General features: G+C 37.1%; 1 protein-coding gene across 4 annotated transcripts in view; it reads left to right on the forward strand.

Moving 5' to 3' along the window:
* BCAT1 (branched chain amino acid transaminase 1) overlaps window positions 1-15,762 on the forward strand; it is a 110,542-nt gene that overhangs the window by 80,764 nt on the left and 14,016 nt on the right. For all 4 annotated transcript variants that reach the window (XM_029954258.1, XM_029954260.1, XM_029954257.1 and 1 more), the window contains exons 7-10: window positions 1,691-1,833; window positions 6,958-7,043; window positions 9,718-9,858; window positions 11,747-11,821. In XM_029954258.1, coding sequence (XP_029810118.1) covers window positions 1,691-1,833; window positions 6,958-7,043; window positions 9,718-9,858; window positions 11,747-11,821 — 445 coding nt within the window. The remainder of the gene's footprint in view (window positions 1-1,690; window positions 1,834-6,957; window positions 7,044-9,717; window positions 9,859-11,746; window positions 11,822-15,762) is intronic.

Here is a 15,762-nt window from a genome sequence, read left to right on the forward strand (position 1 = left end):
CACCAATAATTTGCATTTTATTATCTGTATTTTGAAGGTCTTTTAATGAAACTTGTATTACTTTGATGTAAATAAACCTCATGACTCAGGTTACTATAGCTATATAATATAATGCCCATTTTCCATAGTTTTTCAAGGATGTTGTAGTTATTAGTCAATACTGTTTGAATTGCAAGTCAGAAAACCAACTCAAGGGACACCTTGCCGGCTCAGTCCATTTCCTGCATTAACATGAATGAATGAATAAGAAAGGCTTATGTGAGCCTAGATTACATGTCCATCCATTAATTCAGTTGTGCAGGGCAAGGTATTGTGACTGTCAACCCATGCAGAATGATTTGGCTCCAAAGGAAGGCCCAAAGAGAAAACCTTGGTAAGGCAAGCTGTGAAGTTGAAAATGGCAGATAGCCACCATGAATATGGCTCTTGTGTTTAACTTATACTTCTTCTTTGTTTTTAATGTTGGTTTATTTTTGAGAATGAGAGACAGAGTATGAGTGGGGGAGGGGCAGAGAGAGAGGGAGACACACAATCTGAAGCAGGTTCCAGGCTCTGAGCTGTCAGCACAGAGCCCGATGCGGGGCTTAAACCCATGAACTGTGAGATCATGACCTGAGCCGAAGTCAGATGCTTAACCAACTGAGCCACCCAGGTGCTACTAACTTATACTTCTAATTAGACATTTTGATCTTGACCAGATATAAAAGAGATCATTTAAAAGGTGTAGGTGGGTATTTTGTGGAAGATGACATTAGTGCTTTGTAATAGTTATTGTTGTACGTTTGATTGTTTCTGCTTGTTTGTATGGGAGCATCATAATCCAAGGATGGGTTTATTTCCAAGCCCTGATTGTCATATGGTAGTGCTTCCCAAACATGTTTGCTAATGTCCTGTGAAAGCCCAGGAAAGTGAATTATACAACCAGGGGCTTAAGGAGGCAAGCAAACATCACATTTATTTAAGGATTCTTATGTTTTATCCAAAATATTCATCCATATTTTGTAATATATTACATAATTTTCTCACTTAAGTTTAATGAAAGATAATACATTTAAAATATTATTAAACTAAACTGCTATCCTAGGAAGATGCTCTATGATCCTTTGATTTTGAATAATCTAGGATTATAGTGCACAGTGAGAAAAATGGGCTTTTGGAATACTTTTGGCTAAAATCAGGGTTTTTAACATTTTGTCCCACCCTTTGGAGAATTTAGACATTGGGCATTTGCTGTTTCTTGGACATACTGAAAGGCCTAAACTAAGAGCACAGCTTGGTGCCCTGCTACTTAATGTTATTTGATGTAAGTCTGGCTAACTCATAGTCCTGGTGCGAGATTTACATGAAATAACTCATGGGAGTCACTTGGAATGTGAAAAATACTTAATAACTTTTAACTGTTGTCATTAACTTAACTATTTACTGCTGTTTTCATTATCTCTACTTTTCAAGTTAATATTTTGCTGTGTTCTTTCTCAAATGAGTGCAATTAGATCATTTAGGTTCTCTAATGAGTTTCCTTTAATGTTATGCTGTTAACTAGAGAATATATATGCATACATATGTGTGTGTGTATATGTATATATGCACACATAAAGGAGATGTGCATTGATTACATGCACATGCAGATTGGGACCAAAGATGAGGAGGTGGTATATTCATAATCAATATGTTTCCTCTTTCTTAAAAGGAATTATGGGTCATCTCTTTTTGCCCAATGTGAAGCAGTGGAAAATGGCTGTCAGCAGGTTCTGTGGCTGTATGGAGAAGATAATCAGATAACTGAAGTTGGAACTATGAATCTTTTTCTTTACTGGATAAATGAAGAAGGAGGTAATTCACTCAGATTTCAGCTCTTTGCTCTTTGTTACTCATTTTCAGTAGGGCTGGAAGGAAAAGAACTAGGACCTTAGAACAAGAAATAAGTAGCACAAGTCCAAGGGCTGAGGGTTACTGGGCTTTGGTTGTGCAAGTAGAAATGAGTTTAAATTTACAGACATTATAAAGGTTTTGGTTTTTGGCTTTAGATGTGATTATTATTGAGATGTCAACTTAAGGAATTTAAATCTCTATGATTTGAAGATTTGTAACCTTATCCCCTCTGCCATCTTCTTAACAGCTTTACTACCTGAAATCCCTTGCATTTGGAGATAGGTCTCAGATCAGTTCACCATAAACTATATGTATAAAATGTAATAACAAGCATTGTCTACTGATTCTACTGATACGCAACTTAGTATATTCTCTTGCTAGAAGTCTTTTAACAACTGATACCCTTTCTACATATTTTGATAATACATCAGAAGCCTTCCGGATTTACTCTGGAGCTCAATTTTATTAAGGACATATTGGTCCCTTTTAGGATTGCACTTAGATTCTGTTTCATTCAAGACTGTTAATATGTATCTACTATAAATATTGGTACTTCTGTATTACCTAAAATATCCTGAATGCTCATTATCTTTCTTTTCTATTTTTCTTTTAATTAGTTGGCAGAGACCATAGAGGTTTAGTGATGTGTTAGCAATGTCAGTGTATTGGATTAAATGGTCAATCATGGGGGTGCCTGGGTGGCTCAGTCGGTTAAGCATCCGGCTTCGGCTCAGTCGTGATTTCATGGTTCATGGGTCCAAGCCCCGCATCGAGCTCTGTGCTGACAACTAGCTCAGAGCCTGAAGCCTGCTTCAGATTCTGTGTCTCCCTCTCTCTCTGACCTTCCCTGCTCACGCTGTCTCTCTTTGTCTCTCAAAAATAAATAAAAAAACATTTAAAAAAATTAAAAAATAAATCGTCAATCATGGGGAAAAATACAGATATATGCATTTATTTCCATTAGAATTTTAGTAGTCACAAACATTTTTAACTATCTTTTTAAGCTTGTTTATGTTCTTAGGCTGTTGATTTCACAGTACTGAGTGTAGAGACGAGAAATCTAAGTTCCCAAATGCTTATAAAATCTGAGTGTTCATTTCAATTAAAATTTTAAATGAAATTTTTTTAAAGTAGCTACAGTAACTTCTATTGCTCTTGTGTGTTTTGGCTACTCATAGAGGAAAATGATGATTCAGATGTGGCTGACTTCAGAGCTATGCACTAATTTGAGCATTAGTTGTAGAGACTAGTAAGATGAGTCTTATATTCCAGTCAGAGGTAGAATAAACAGAAGGTGTGGTGAGTACACCTTGTTCTAGGGTTGACCATTGGTAATCCTTGGCATCTGGAAGGCCAGATACAGGTCATGCTGATTCTTCCATTCCTGTTGTTTATACTTGGCACTATTTAAAAACAAAATTTATACTGGAGTATTTGTGATTTCTAAATTTGAGTAATTGCAGATGACATACATCAAAAGCTATGCTTGAAAGATGACAACCAATGTTGCACTCTGTATTTAGGAGATAGTAGATTGATTCAACTCATTCTTCACACCACTCCAATGCCCTTGCTGCCCCCGCAAAAAAGGAAAACCACACGACTCTAAACAAAAACAGTTACATCGTACAGAAGTAGTACCATCATTATTTGTGGATGGAAGATGTCAAGATTTAAGTAGTTTGGATCAGAGCTACATGATTTGACCAGGAGCACAAGAAACTTGTCCTGGTGAAAAATTACCCCTTATTCAAACAATCATCATGAACCATTTCCGCCATAGCTTTTAAAGGTCAGACTAGAAATGAGTGAATTTTTCTTTTGACTCAGAAAATATACAAGACCTTAAGAGTTGCTATTCACATTATGGTTGCCTGAGATAGCTTTAGTTTTCATGCTCTTTCAGCTTGAGGGTATTCATCTAACAGATCAAATAAAATTTGAAGTAAAGGGAAAAGAAATAGAAGAAATGTTTGGACAGTACCACGAGAGAAGTCAGTGGAATGTAAGGAATAACCTTTGGGCTAAAAACAAAGGAAGACATTGAAAGAACTCTACTCTGATTTCTACCATGTGGTTTAGGAAAATGCAAAGAATAATGAGTTGAAAGTCGATAAAATATTGATTTTCACAAACGTTACCTATCAGAGGTGTGAGTAGAGTTCTTTCAGTAAAAACCTACCTTCTTTCTATGAGCCTCCACACTCGCTGCCCCTTTGGACAAGATGGCTGCTCAAGAATGGTGTATAAAATAGAAAATCTGTGTTCACAGCACAGTGCTGTGGCCAATAACTATCTGTGCCACTTGGTCTATAACTCATGTGGTTTTGGCTTTAGTAACAGCAACCCTGGTGGTAAGATCACACAGCACTGATTCTGTTTTATTGTGTTGGTGAGTAATTTAACATCCACATTTGCTATTCACTGTTGGGACAAACAGTTTTATTACCTTGCACTGGACTCTGGAGCTATCTTGAGAATAAGACCCAGTTGTGTGGTTGAGTTTAGAGTTAGTTTGGGAAAGTGATCATGACAGTGAATGTTGATGTCCCTCAGTCTGCTCAGGTGCCATGAGCCTTCTCAGACATCAGCCCCTTACAGACTTTGGAGCCTGCTTCCCTCGGATGTGGGCGTGGCTTGCTCTGTCATTGCTTCCAAGTCTTTGCCCACTTACCCATTCTCAGTAAGGCTTTCCTCAGGTCACCCCTAGCATTCCCCATTACCTTCCCTCTTTTTTTTCTTTTTTTCCCCGTAGTCTAACATACTATTTAACATAATAATTGTTTGCCTCTGTTAGAAAGTAAACAAGGATTATATCAATTTTGTTCACTGCTTTATTCATAGTGCATAGATAAGCCACACCGTGCCTACCTCAATACTGTATATTTGTTGAGTAAATAATAATTGTGCTGATGGGGTTTGGGCACTCATACAAACCCACATTCCTGGTTTTTATTAGAAATTGACTTCGGGATGTCACAGATGACTCCTGCCATTATTGCTTCTAAATTCTTCATCTCCTAAAAATGATTTCTTTGTCAAAAACAAGTTGTATTTGTAGGCTCTGTTTTCCTCATGTTGGGCAATCTGGAGCTAGTTCTGGCTCTTGTAAGCATGTTTGTGGTTGCAGAGGAAAATGAATATTTCTCACCCAAATGTTGTCATGTCATCATCTCTGTCTGGCAACCCGAGAAACAGATGTTCTGTGTCTTGACCTTAGGCTAGTGGTTACAGTTTTGGGTGTTAAGTATATTTCACAAAACTGCACTTGCACATGCGAGGCCGTTGTTTTTATTTAATTTTATGTAGCCTTAGAGCTCAGCAAGCTCTAGGGACGGTCCAGTTTGGAGGCACTAGAAGTATGTTTGTCTATATGTGTGGGGGGTGTGTCTGTGCGTACACACACATAGAGATCCCTACATTTATGTATCCAGCTAGCTAACTATTGCAAAACACAGGTTTATTTTGAGATCAACACTTCTAAACATGACAAAGAGTAGCCCTAAGAACATTGCCAAGAACAAATTTTCTTCATTCCAGAAAGTGGTTTTCAGCAGATGATTTTTAGAAACAAACTTCATAAAAATCATACTGCTGTCTCCGAGCAAAGAGGATTATTCATTTTTTTTTAATTCAGAAACACTTATTACATACCACCCTAGGCCGGGCATAATGCCAAGTTCTGGGGACACAGGAATGAATATAGTTTTGGACTTCCAGACAGCTTGCTTTCTGGGGACATCTGATGTAACCACAGCGGAGCAGGTGAGCCTAGACCACAGTATACGAAAAGAAGGGACAGTGGCCCCAGTGTTGGGACACTTAAGTTCTGATCCTGTCCCCCAGTGTCACCAATCTTGCAAGTCTTTTATGTTTATAGAGGCTCTCTCAAGTCCTGTTTAGCTGCTTAAAAGTTAGCGGCTTGGGAGTGGGGCACCTGGCTGGCTCAGCTGATAAAGCATGTGACCTTTGACCTCAGAGTTGTGGGTTTGAGCCCCATGTTGGGTGTAGAGATTACTTAAAACTAAAATCTTTAAAGAAAATAAAAATGAAAAATAAAATGACTTGGGGGAACTTAAAGATACCAGTGTGATTTCTATAGTTTTTGATACCTGGTGATCCTTTGAAGTATGCCTGGTATATTCCTCTGCAAACACATGATAAGTAACACATCTGCTCCAAGTTTCAACATCTGTATAAAGTGATTTAAGGTTTAAATTTATTACTAGATTTAGATTTCTGGGTGCCAGATGTGGGGAGGAGAAGGGAATGTCGAGTACCAGAGACTTTTTTGTAAGGCAAGCCTGTATGCTCGCTGGATCACGCAGATTCTTGTAGACACATCATCAGGCCAGTCCCTGTGGTGGTTAGGAATGCATGTCACCATTCTTAGAGATGACCAGTGTCTCGCTGTGGCTCTCTGTGAATCACTCATGGAGTTTTATTTTGGATTTCTTTTTTTCATCTTTTTTCTTTGTTAGCCACATGTTTGAGCTGATCCTGAGTCCATTAACATTTGAATCTCAAAGGGTGAAGTCAACATCTCCATATGTGATGTGGATAGGCCTCAGGTTCGAAAATCACTATAGAGAGACTTGTCTGGGAAGGGCAGTCTGAAAGCAGCAACCAACCTGCATAGGCATACACACTTCTTGAGGCTGGGTTCCTCCACGGTATCCTTACATGCTTTGGTAATGACCAGTGTTCCTAAGTAAGATCTATCCAGACGATTCCAATTACTGTCTAGAGATAATCTTCTAAGGTAAATTTTGACTTCAGAACTTTCCTCTTACTGTTTGTTAGTGGAACATCATCTCAGTTCTTCCTAGTTAGGGACAAATTGAAAAGATTAGATGAATGACCTGTATTCTTCTTTCTTCTTCCTTCTTCTTCATTTTTTTTTTTTAATGAAGATATACTTGAACTGTGAATCAATTTGGGGAGTTAGACAGTCCAGAATAGTAAGATCATCTTCATGTTTATTACAAGCAAAGTTGCCAGAAACAGTTTTTTAAAAATGGTTGTTGATAGAAGGCACAGCTAATGTAGTTAAAGTTTGAAAATCTTCCAATTTCTACTTGACAGAAGAAGAACTGGCAACTCCTCCACTAGATGGCATCATTCTTCCAGGAGTGACGAGGCAGAGCATTCTGGACCTGGCACGCAAGTGGGTGGGTCCCTTTCACATGAACCACTTTATAAGCATGAAACAAAAAGTCATCACAATAAGCCCGGTTTAGTGTTGAAATGATATTCTGTAGTTCATTCCAGTGTTATCTAATCTTTAATTCTTAACTTGAGTGCAATGAACTCTTCTAGAAGGACTGTCTTGGTAAGACCAATAAACAGGCATTGTGTATAGGAAAGACAGATAGAAAACAGTTTGGCAAGTTATCCTAGTGAAGCAGTGCTAATGGTGAGCTCCTACCAACTCACCTGGTTTATACTTCATGTGCTTCCATTTCTCCAGTCCTGAACTTTTCAAATATATAAGTGTGTTGTTTCCAACTGGCAATAATTTGTAGTTCTTCCTTTCCTCTATTCCAGTGTAACCATGCTAGTCACAGAAATTAAAGAATTTTACTGACATATAAATGTTTACTAACATAACATTATTAGTTTGGCTGCCTTTTTTCTCCCTCCTTCCGGCCCCCTGTCCTCCCCAATTCGCATACATGCTTATTTTAAAGTCAAAACACTGAAGCAAATGTAGTTGTTTTCAGTAGAGTTTCTGATCCGAGTGACACAGGCAAGCATGTTAAACCATTTGGTATTGAAATGACATTTACAACATACTCAAGATGAATATTGGATGAGTTGGATATCTGGCAAAGGTTCTTGGATGGAACTTTTGACCCATGTGTTAAAATGGCCTCCAGGGGACATGAAAAGACTTTGAGCATACTGTGGTCAAACCGTACTAATAGGACAAATGTTTAGAAATGCACATATTATTTAGGAGAGTACTAGCATACTTTGAAAAAGCTTTGGAAGTAAAGAAAATGTGCTATAAATAATCCTACAAAACCCCGAAGTAGACAAGACCCAACTGCCACATGCTGGCTGGCACATTGGGCATGACATTTACAAACTGTTGGTATAATTTCAAACAGCTTGCCCTGTCCTAAATATGTTTGCAGTTGGAAAGATGTATTTTCGAAGCTCAGTAATTTTTGTTTTATTAAAGAAAAAAATCAACCAAGTACAGAAGGTTTGATGACAAGTTGCAAGTGGAAATGCTTTCCCACACTAATGATTTGCTAGCATGAAAAATAGGTTATTATGGAGGAAGTTTTTCCTTGACTCCTTAGCTGTAATTTATTTTAAAAGCTATTTTAAAACAGTAAGACATAAATGCCAAGAAGCATGCGGGGGGTTACCATTACTTGCCAGACAAGGGAAATTGTCCAAAGATAAGTAAGGGTGAGCAGCGGAAAAACAATTCTGTTTATTTACAAGAGATTTTTTTTTTCCTTTTCCAGAACACAGAGCTCATCTTGTTTTCAGTTAACTTGGCTGATTTTCTGGAATTTATTTATTTATTTATTTATTTACCTTTGAACAACATAATTGAAATTCCAGAGTGAGATAAACTGAAACTTGCAAAAAGCCATATTTCTATTGCAGGCATATTTTCCTACTCTTCCAAATCATACTTACAGCATGATGCCTTCTTCTAATATTTTGAATCTTGCCAAGGGCTGTGAATTTCATTTTTTATCTATCATGGATCTGTGAGTTTTAAGAAATACTCTCCTTAAAAAAATTAAGGGCAACAAAGGATGTATAGATTTTTTTTTTAATAGGATGAGACAAACTCTGAACCTTAACCACTAACATAAAAGAATGAGAACAGACTGAAGAATGAGTTTTAAACAGATCATTTAAGCAGATAGCTTAAAAAGCATCAGCTTCCCCGCCCTCCCCCCCGCCAAATTCCTATCTTTGAGCAAATGTTCATATCGTTCATCAGAAGTCAATGAAGTTATGCCAATAATTCTCTCATGAAACCCAACCCAATAGGATACTAAAGAGAAACAAGAGGATTTCTGCTGTAAGGACAACCAAATCAGTGAATTGAGGGGGAAAAACAAAAAGAAACATCCCATGCAATTTCTCAAAGTCCAAATATACTATCAGTGTCTTAAAATAATGAAATAGTTCAGATAGTTAAACTCAGTCTGTATTTTCACTCCATAAAAGACCTAATAGAGAAAGGAAGAAATTTAGAGCCAGTCAGATCAGCCCTGAGTTCAAATTCTGTTTCTGCCATTTGCTAGCTATGTGGATTTAGAGATGTCACTTAGCCTCCCTTTGAACCGTAATTTCTTCATCTGTATAACGGAGATGATAATACGCACCTTAAAAATGAGAGAAGTGGGCATGCAATGGATGTTGAGTAAATAGCAGCTATAATTATTAATATTATATAAGAATCTGTTCTCTTTTATGATAAGTAGGTTCAAGGCACTGTTAATATGGAACACACATTAAGTAGCACTGAGAGTGCCTTATCTTGGGAGACTTTAGGCATGGCAACAAATAAAAGGCCAAAAAATCTGGCATGCGTTAAAATACGCTGTGTATTTTGTAGAGATGGTAGACTCTTATCACCTTACTCTGTTCATCTCGTTTAGCGACACTGCAGCCTCCGAGTAGACTGCTTAACCTCAGCGTGCTTACCAGTAACGTGGTGGTGCTCTCCTCAGCTTTCCCGTCAGAGGACGATTCTCACGTGATTTGAGTTCATTCAGTGTCAAGTAGAAAGGTTAAGTACTGCAGGGCTCTTTTTGCATGTCTTTTCCTTGCAAATATTAATATTCCTATTTTTTATATTCCAAATAGGGTGAATTTAAGGTGTCAGAGAGATACCTCACCATGGATGATTTGAGAGCAGCCCTGGAGGAGAACCGAGTGAGGGAGATGTTTGGCTCGGGCACAGCCTGCGTTGTTTGCCCAGTTTCTGATATACTCTACAAGGGTGAGGTAAGAGATGATTTCTTCACCTCCTGTCATTTCCAAGCATTTGCCTATAATTTATTTAATTCCTTAAATGTTTAAATGAAATGGTAGTTGGAGCCAAGATGCAAAGGATTTTTTTTAATAACTTGGCAGTTTGTCCCAATGAACCTGTATTACCAAATTACTTTCATCTTTCCAGCGATTTTGTGTCAGCAGGGACGCAGGAGGGAGTCAGTTTTGTCCTTGGAAATGTGTCACATCTGCCTTATATCAATTTAGGGATTGTAGATGTGCCAATAAGCTTCCATTCTTATTTCTTTGGTTTAGCTCACTAAGAAGGTTCTACAGGTAGTTAGAGTTCAGTTTCTGGTTTCCAAAATTTCTCCCAAACTACTACAGTAGCAATGGCAAACAGTTATGGAAAATTCGTTTGAATGATTAACTCCTATATTTTATTATTATCGCTGCTGTTGTTATTACTATTCAGATCATTTTATGAAAAATTTTCATTTGGCTCAGTTGGTACTAAATCCTCCAAAAAGAATCCAATCATTTGGTTGGAAGAAAATGTTCTCCTTCCAGTGAAGTAGTCAGTTTTATATGTGGTATATTCCCACTCTTCCTGTAGTTTTGGTGGTGGTGGTGGTGGTGGTGGTGGTTTTGGGGTTTTTTGTTTTGTTTTTTGGGTTTTTTGTTGTTATGGTTGTTTTGTGTTTTGCTTTCCCCTTCATCACAAAGCTCAAATATTTAACATCATCATCTAACTTTATAGCTTAAAGGCCTGTGTTTATTATTCTTAGGATGTGAATTGGATTGGTTTTTAAATTTAAAGTAAATAAATAAAATAATTATTTTTCCTCCGTGATTTTCCTTTTCTGATTTTAATGGTGGCTGGTTCATTGCTTGAAATTTTCTAACTTGCTTGTAAGGAGTAGCTTTTGACATGATTCCATCTACAGACTGACTGTTTCAAGGGAGAGTTATTTTATTATGTATCAATACTTTTACTGATTATAAAGCTACTGTTTCATGTTTTATTACTGTAGTATCTAGGTAAATGCATTATTGGTCCATTTTTTAATGAACTAAAGTTGTCATGAAGTCAGATTCTTTTTAGGTACAATTATCTCACCTCTAGAAATAAGTTTATAAAGCTCAACGTTTTTTTAATGGTCTTGTTTCACCGGGCATTCAGAGCCAGAGGTACATCTAATTATCCTATTATCCTAAAGAGCATAAGGAGAAAAGTGACAGGGTGGGCTAGCTACTAAAATCAGACTATCAAAAGCCTGCAAGCCTGCCAGGCAGGAATGGGCATGACTCAAGTGTAAATTAGGGGCAGAAAATCTCTCAGCCCCCAACGGGATGATGCTGGCCAGCATTGCGGAGGTTTGACTTGAAACAGACATAGGTGTAGAAGCCCCTTTTGTAAAGGCATAGACTCGCTTTAATATGTGTCCCTGCAATAACTTGCTTTAATTTGTGGCAAAAGGGTTTTGAGTTCTCATTTCCTGCCAGAAGAGTTAGGTAAGGAAGCCAATCATTCATCCTATAGATTCTCAGAAATTCTCAGAATCCTGAAAGAGGTAGGATTCTTTATGTTTAGCCTCCGTTTTAGGTCTCTCTAGCTTCTCTTTGGTTCCTCAAATCAGCCTGAAGACTAGCATATGAACCAGTTGTGCCCTAATCAGTTGGTAGGCAAGAAACAAAGGATCATTGGCTAATTTGTTTTTATTCAAATTCAGAATAGAAAAGAGTCTTTGGCATAAGGGGCTGGCATATGTGATCAGGTTATCATAGTACCAGGCCTTATTTCAGTGGGATTGTCTTCATACAGTAGAATTGCCGAGTCTCCTACTGACTGCGTACGTGGATATCCTCCAATTATCGTGCCTTTGATATTCTTTCATAGACTGTACACATCCCAACTATGGAGAATGGTCCTAAGCTTGCAAGCCGGATCTTGGACAAATTGACTGATATTCAGGTAAGGGTTTCTTTTTTAAAAATATCTTCTTATTTCAATCAGAACTTAAAACTAAATCATATTTCAGTCGAGAGAACAGAGTGAATTCTGTCATTTGGGGTCAACAAACTAAATTTGTAGAATAAAGCACAGAAGAAAACTATTACATGTGATTCCAACACTGAAATATAACCATTATTAATTTTTGATATCTCAACATACAATATTTTGTGTTTATATACTTTTTGAAATTTTTTCTAACAAACTAGTCAAAATTTTGTTACCTCATTTTTTCATCTATCAATCATTTGCTTTTTCATATCAATAAATAAATTTCTCCATTCCATGTATAAAATGTAATTGAATTCCATAATATTGGTGTATTACAACTTTTAAAGAAACATTATTATTAAACATTTATGTTGTTGGCAATTTTTTTTTACCTGTTACAAACACTGCAATCTTGGATACTTCCTTAGATAAGTTACTGAGATTGTAACTGTTGGGTCAAAGAGTATCCATACCTATTTTTTTTTTTCTACTGCTAACCTTCTTCTGCCTGTTTTTGTCCTGAGCAACAGTTTACAGTGGTGTCCCCTCAGTTAAGCATATTTCTAGGTGGGCATATCAAGTACCACATAATGCTGGGTCATCAGTAAAAGAGACTGTTCTGTGACTTGCAGACGCCTCACACGTTGGTGGAGGATTTGGTTGAGCCCATGGACCATCATTGCCAGTCAGTGAACATGCCCATGGGCAGCTGGGATTCATACTGAAATGTGAAATAGTTTGATGGTTTGAGTGACACCAGATGTTGCTAGGTCTTAAAGCTAAGCAAGAAAAAAGTATGTTGGCAAAGCAGCAGGCCCCTTCAGAGCAACTGAGGTCCTTGGATCATGATACGAATGGTATTTTTTGGAAGACTTACTTAGCAACTTTTATGCAAAATTAATAATATTAATTATTATATTGTGGCTTTTGAAGCAGTGAATTGTTGTTGCTCTTTTCCTCTTCAGTAAAGGCTTTCTATAGGAATCTTTTTTTTTTTTTTTTTTTTTTAATAGGAATCTTTTAACTGGGGCCTCTGGGTGGCTCAGCCAATTAAGCATCTGACTCTTGATTTTGGCTCAGGTCATGATCTCATGGTTTATGAGATCGGGCCCTCCATTGGACTCTGCTGACAGCATGGAGCCTACTTGGGATTCTCTTTTCCCCTTTCTCTGCCTCTCTCTCTCTCCCTCTCCCTCCCCACCCCTCAGAATAAACATTAAAAAAATCTTCTGTAAACTAAATAAAGGAATATTTTAATATTATAAGACATATAATTTATTATGTTTTCTACCTTTGTACATGGAAACAATTAAAAGTAATTGGAAGAAATTAGATAAAAATTAATAAGAATATTTGGATGTTTTGGTAATCTAAATATTTTTATAGTTGTCTGAGTAAATCTGATGGAGGTAATAAGTTATTAGTGTTTTGCTCAAATAAGAAACATAAATAGAACAAAATATATAATTGGCCAGATTATGAAAGACATTATCCAATTGAAAGATTTTTAAGAGGGGAGGCAGTATTTGCAACAACATGGATGGAACTACAGTGTATTATGCTAAATGAAATAAATCAGTCACTGAAAGACAAATATATGATTTCACCTATAAAAGAAATACAGGAAGACAAATCGTAAGAGATTCTTTTTTTTTAAAGAAGTTTTTAGTTTATTTATTTTTGAGAGACAGAGCACAAGCAGGGGAAAAGCAGAGAGAGAGGGGAACACAGAATCTGAAGCAGGCTCCAGGCTCTGAGCTGTCTGCACACAGCCTGACGTGGGACTCAAAACCACGAACTGCGAAATCTTGACTTGAGCCAAAGTTGGATGCTTAACTGTCTGAGCCACCCAGGCGCCCCAAGGGATTTTTAAATACACACAACAAATTGAGGGTTGCTGGAGAAGTATTGTGTGGGGGTAGGCTAAACGGGTGATGGACATTAAGGAGGGCATTTGTTGGGATGAGTACTGAGTGTTATATGTAAGTTATAAATCACTAAATTCTATTCCTGAAGTCATTTCTACACTATATGTTAACTAAGTTGGATTTAAACAAAAAATAAATAAAATAAAGAATAATAAAAATAAGTAAGTAAAAATTAGAAAGGCAAGAGGGGAGGTAGTGTCATTATAGTGATCAGAAAAGATTACTTTGGAACCTTTTCTTGAATATGTACAGAAGAGAATACTTCATTCTATCAAAGTTAATACACAAAAGGAGATTTCAGTACCTGTTGGAAATTATATGAAATAAGAAAATTACCCTTAATGTGATTTGGTTGTAAAGAATTAAAAGAAAAGAAAAAGTCAACTGTATTTTAAAGAGAAAATCAAACTGTATTAAATTTGAATTGGAAGAAAGATCTAAGTAGCGGTGTTTGGTGGACATAATCATGAAGCTTTGCCTAAGGCAGACAAAAGCAGAAATGTGTCATCCCCCTTGAGAGAGTGACAAAATATATGCATCAGAACTCTAAGTAAAAGGGAAGCCCCAAGACGTATTTTGGGGGCAAAATGACAAGCTGTTACAAAAGTTCTCAGAGCATTTTTAAAGTCCAATCATGGATATAAGTAAGATTAGTGAGTAAATGAATGTTTTTGATTAATTCATTCAAAAAATATATGTCTTGAGCACAAACAGTGGGCAAGAGACTGTTCCAGGTGCTGGTGATGTAATAGTAACAAAAGGGATGAAAAAGTGGAGAAGTCAAAGCTATAGAAAAACAAAAAAATATTCAATTTAAATGTGAGGCTACGTGAATATGTTTAAAAATAAAAGATCCATATGAAGCAGAGAATGAGACGAAACAACATTTTCCTGGGCATATTCTCTGTATAGCTTAGTGCCTGTGGCTAAGAAGAAATTAATTTCTCTTTTTACCCTAGGTAGTAAACGTATAATGGTAGTAATGCTGGAAATCAGTGATTCATTCAGAGCTCCCTAGTAATAAGGAAACAAAGGGACAGAGACACAGGATACCTGAGGTAATACAATGATTCTGAATTAAACCACAAACCGGAAGAACCAACTCTGCTCCAAACTGTTAAGTAACAGAGGACTAGCCATTCGGAATCTAAGGCCACATCCTTCTTTTTCAATTATTTTATACCTGTGGGCATGGGACCTAAAGTTTCAAAATCATTCTCTCACAAGATGGCAAATCGGTGCTGTTAACCAAGCTACGGGTGTGTGTTTCTGTCCAAGAAAAGTAATTTAGGTAATTATTGAGGAAAAAGCATAGAATTGCATCATATTTTAAATTTGATCTCTTTGACATTACATAGAAACACGGATATTTTGTAAGAAGTGCCCTGGTAAATTGAAGAGAGCGACAACAGCCAGAAAATCCTCAAGATTCTTGCCGCTGTGACCTGGCGGGGGCATTCCTTCCTAACCACAGATTTGATTTTCATTTGGCCTGTGTGTTTCTGTATGAGTAAGAACTTCTGAGGTTGAGTGCTCATTCCCCTTGGCTAATTTTCCATGTAATTCCATGGATTTTAGATGACCCTACAAACATCTCTTAGGAGGGGAGCATTTCAGTTTTGGTTTTTTTCTCCTCTTTCTTCAAGCAACAAAGAAAAACACTTTTGTGTTACTTAACCAGACTTAAGCATGGAGAACATTAGCCATATTGCCAATTTTTCTTTTCTCCTGCATTGCTCTTTGCTAATCTCATTCCTTACCATCATATTCACCTTTGTGCCTGCCATTGGGGTCTTCTCTGGTTCTCCAATTAATTCTGCTTTCTACTTCTTCGTGCCTTTCTTTTTGTTTTTGTTTTTAATGTTTGTTTATTTCTTTTTTTAAATGTTTTTATTTATTTTTGAGAGAGAGAGACCGTATGAGCAGGGGAGGGTCAGAGAGAGAGGGAGACACAGAATCTGATGCAGGCTCCAGGCTCTGAGC

The sequence above is a fragment of the Suricata suricatta genome, chromosome 10 (genome assembly GCF_006229205.1).
Source record: "Suricata suricatta isolate VVHF042 chromosome 10, meerkat_22Aug2017_6uvM2_HiC, whole genome shotgun sequence".
Lineage (NCBI taxonomy): Eukaryota > Metazoa > Chordata > Mammalia > Carnivora > Herpestidae > Suricata > Suricata suricatta.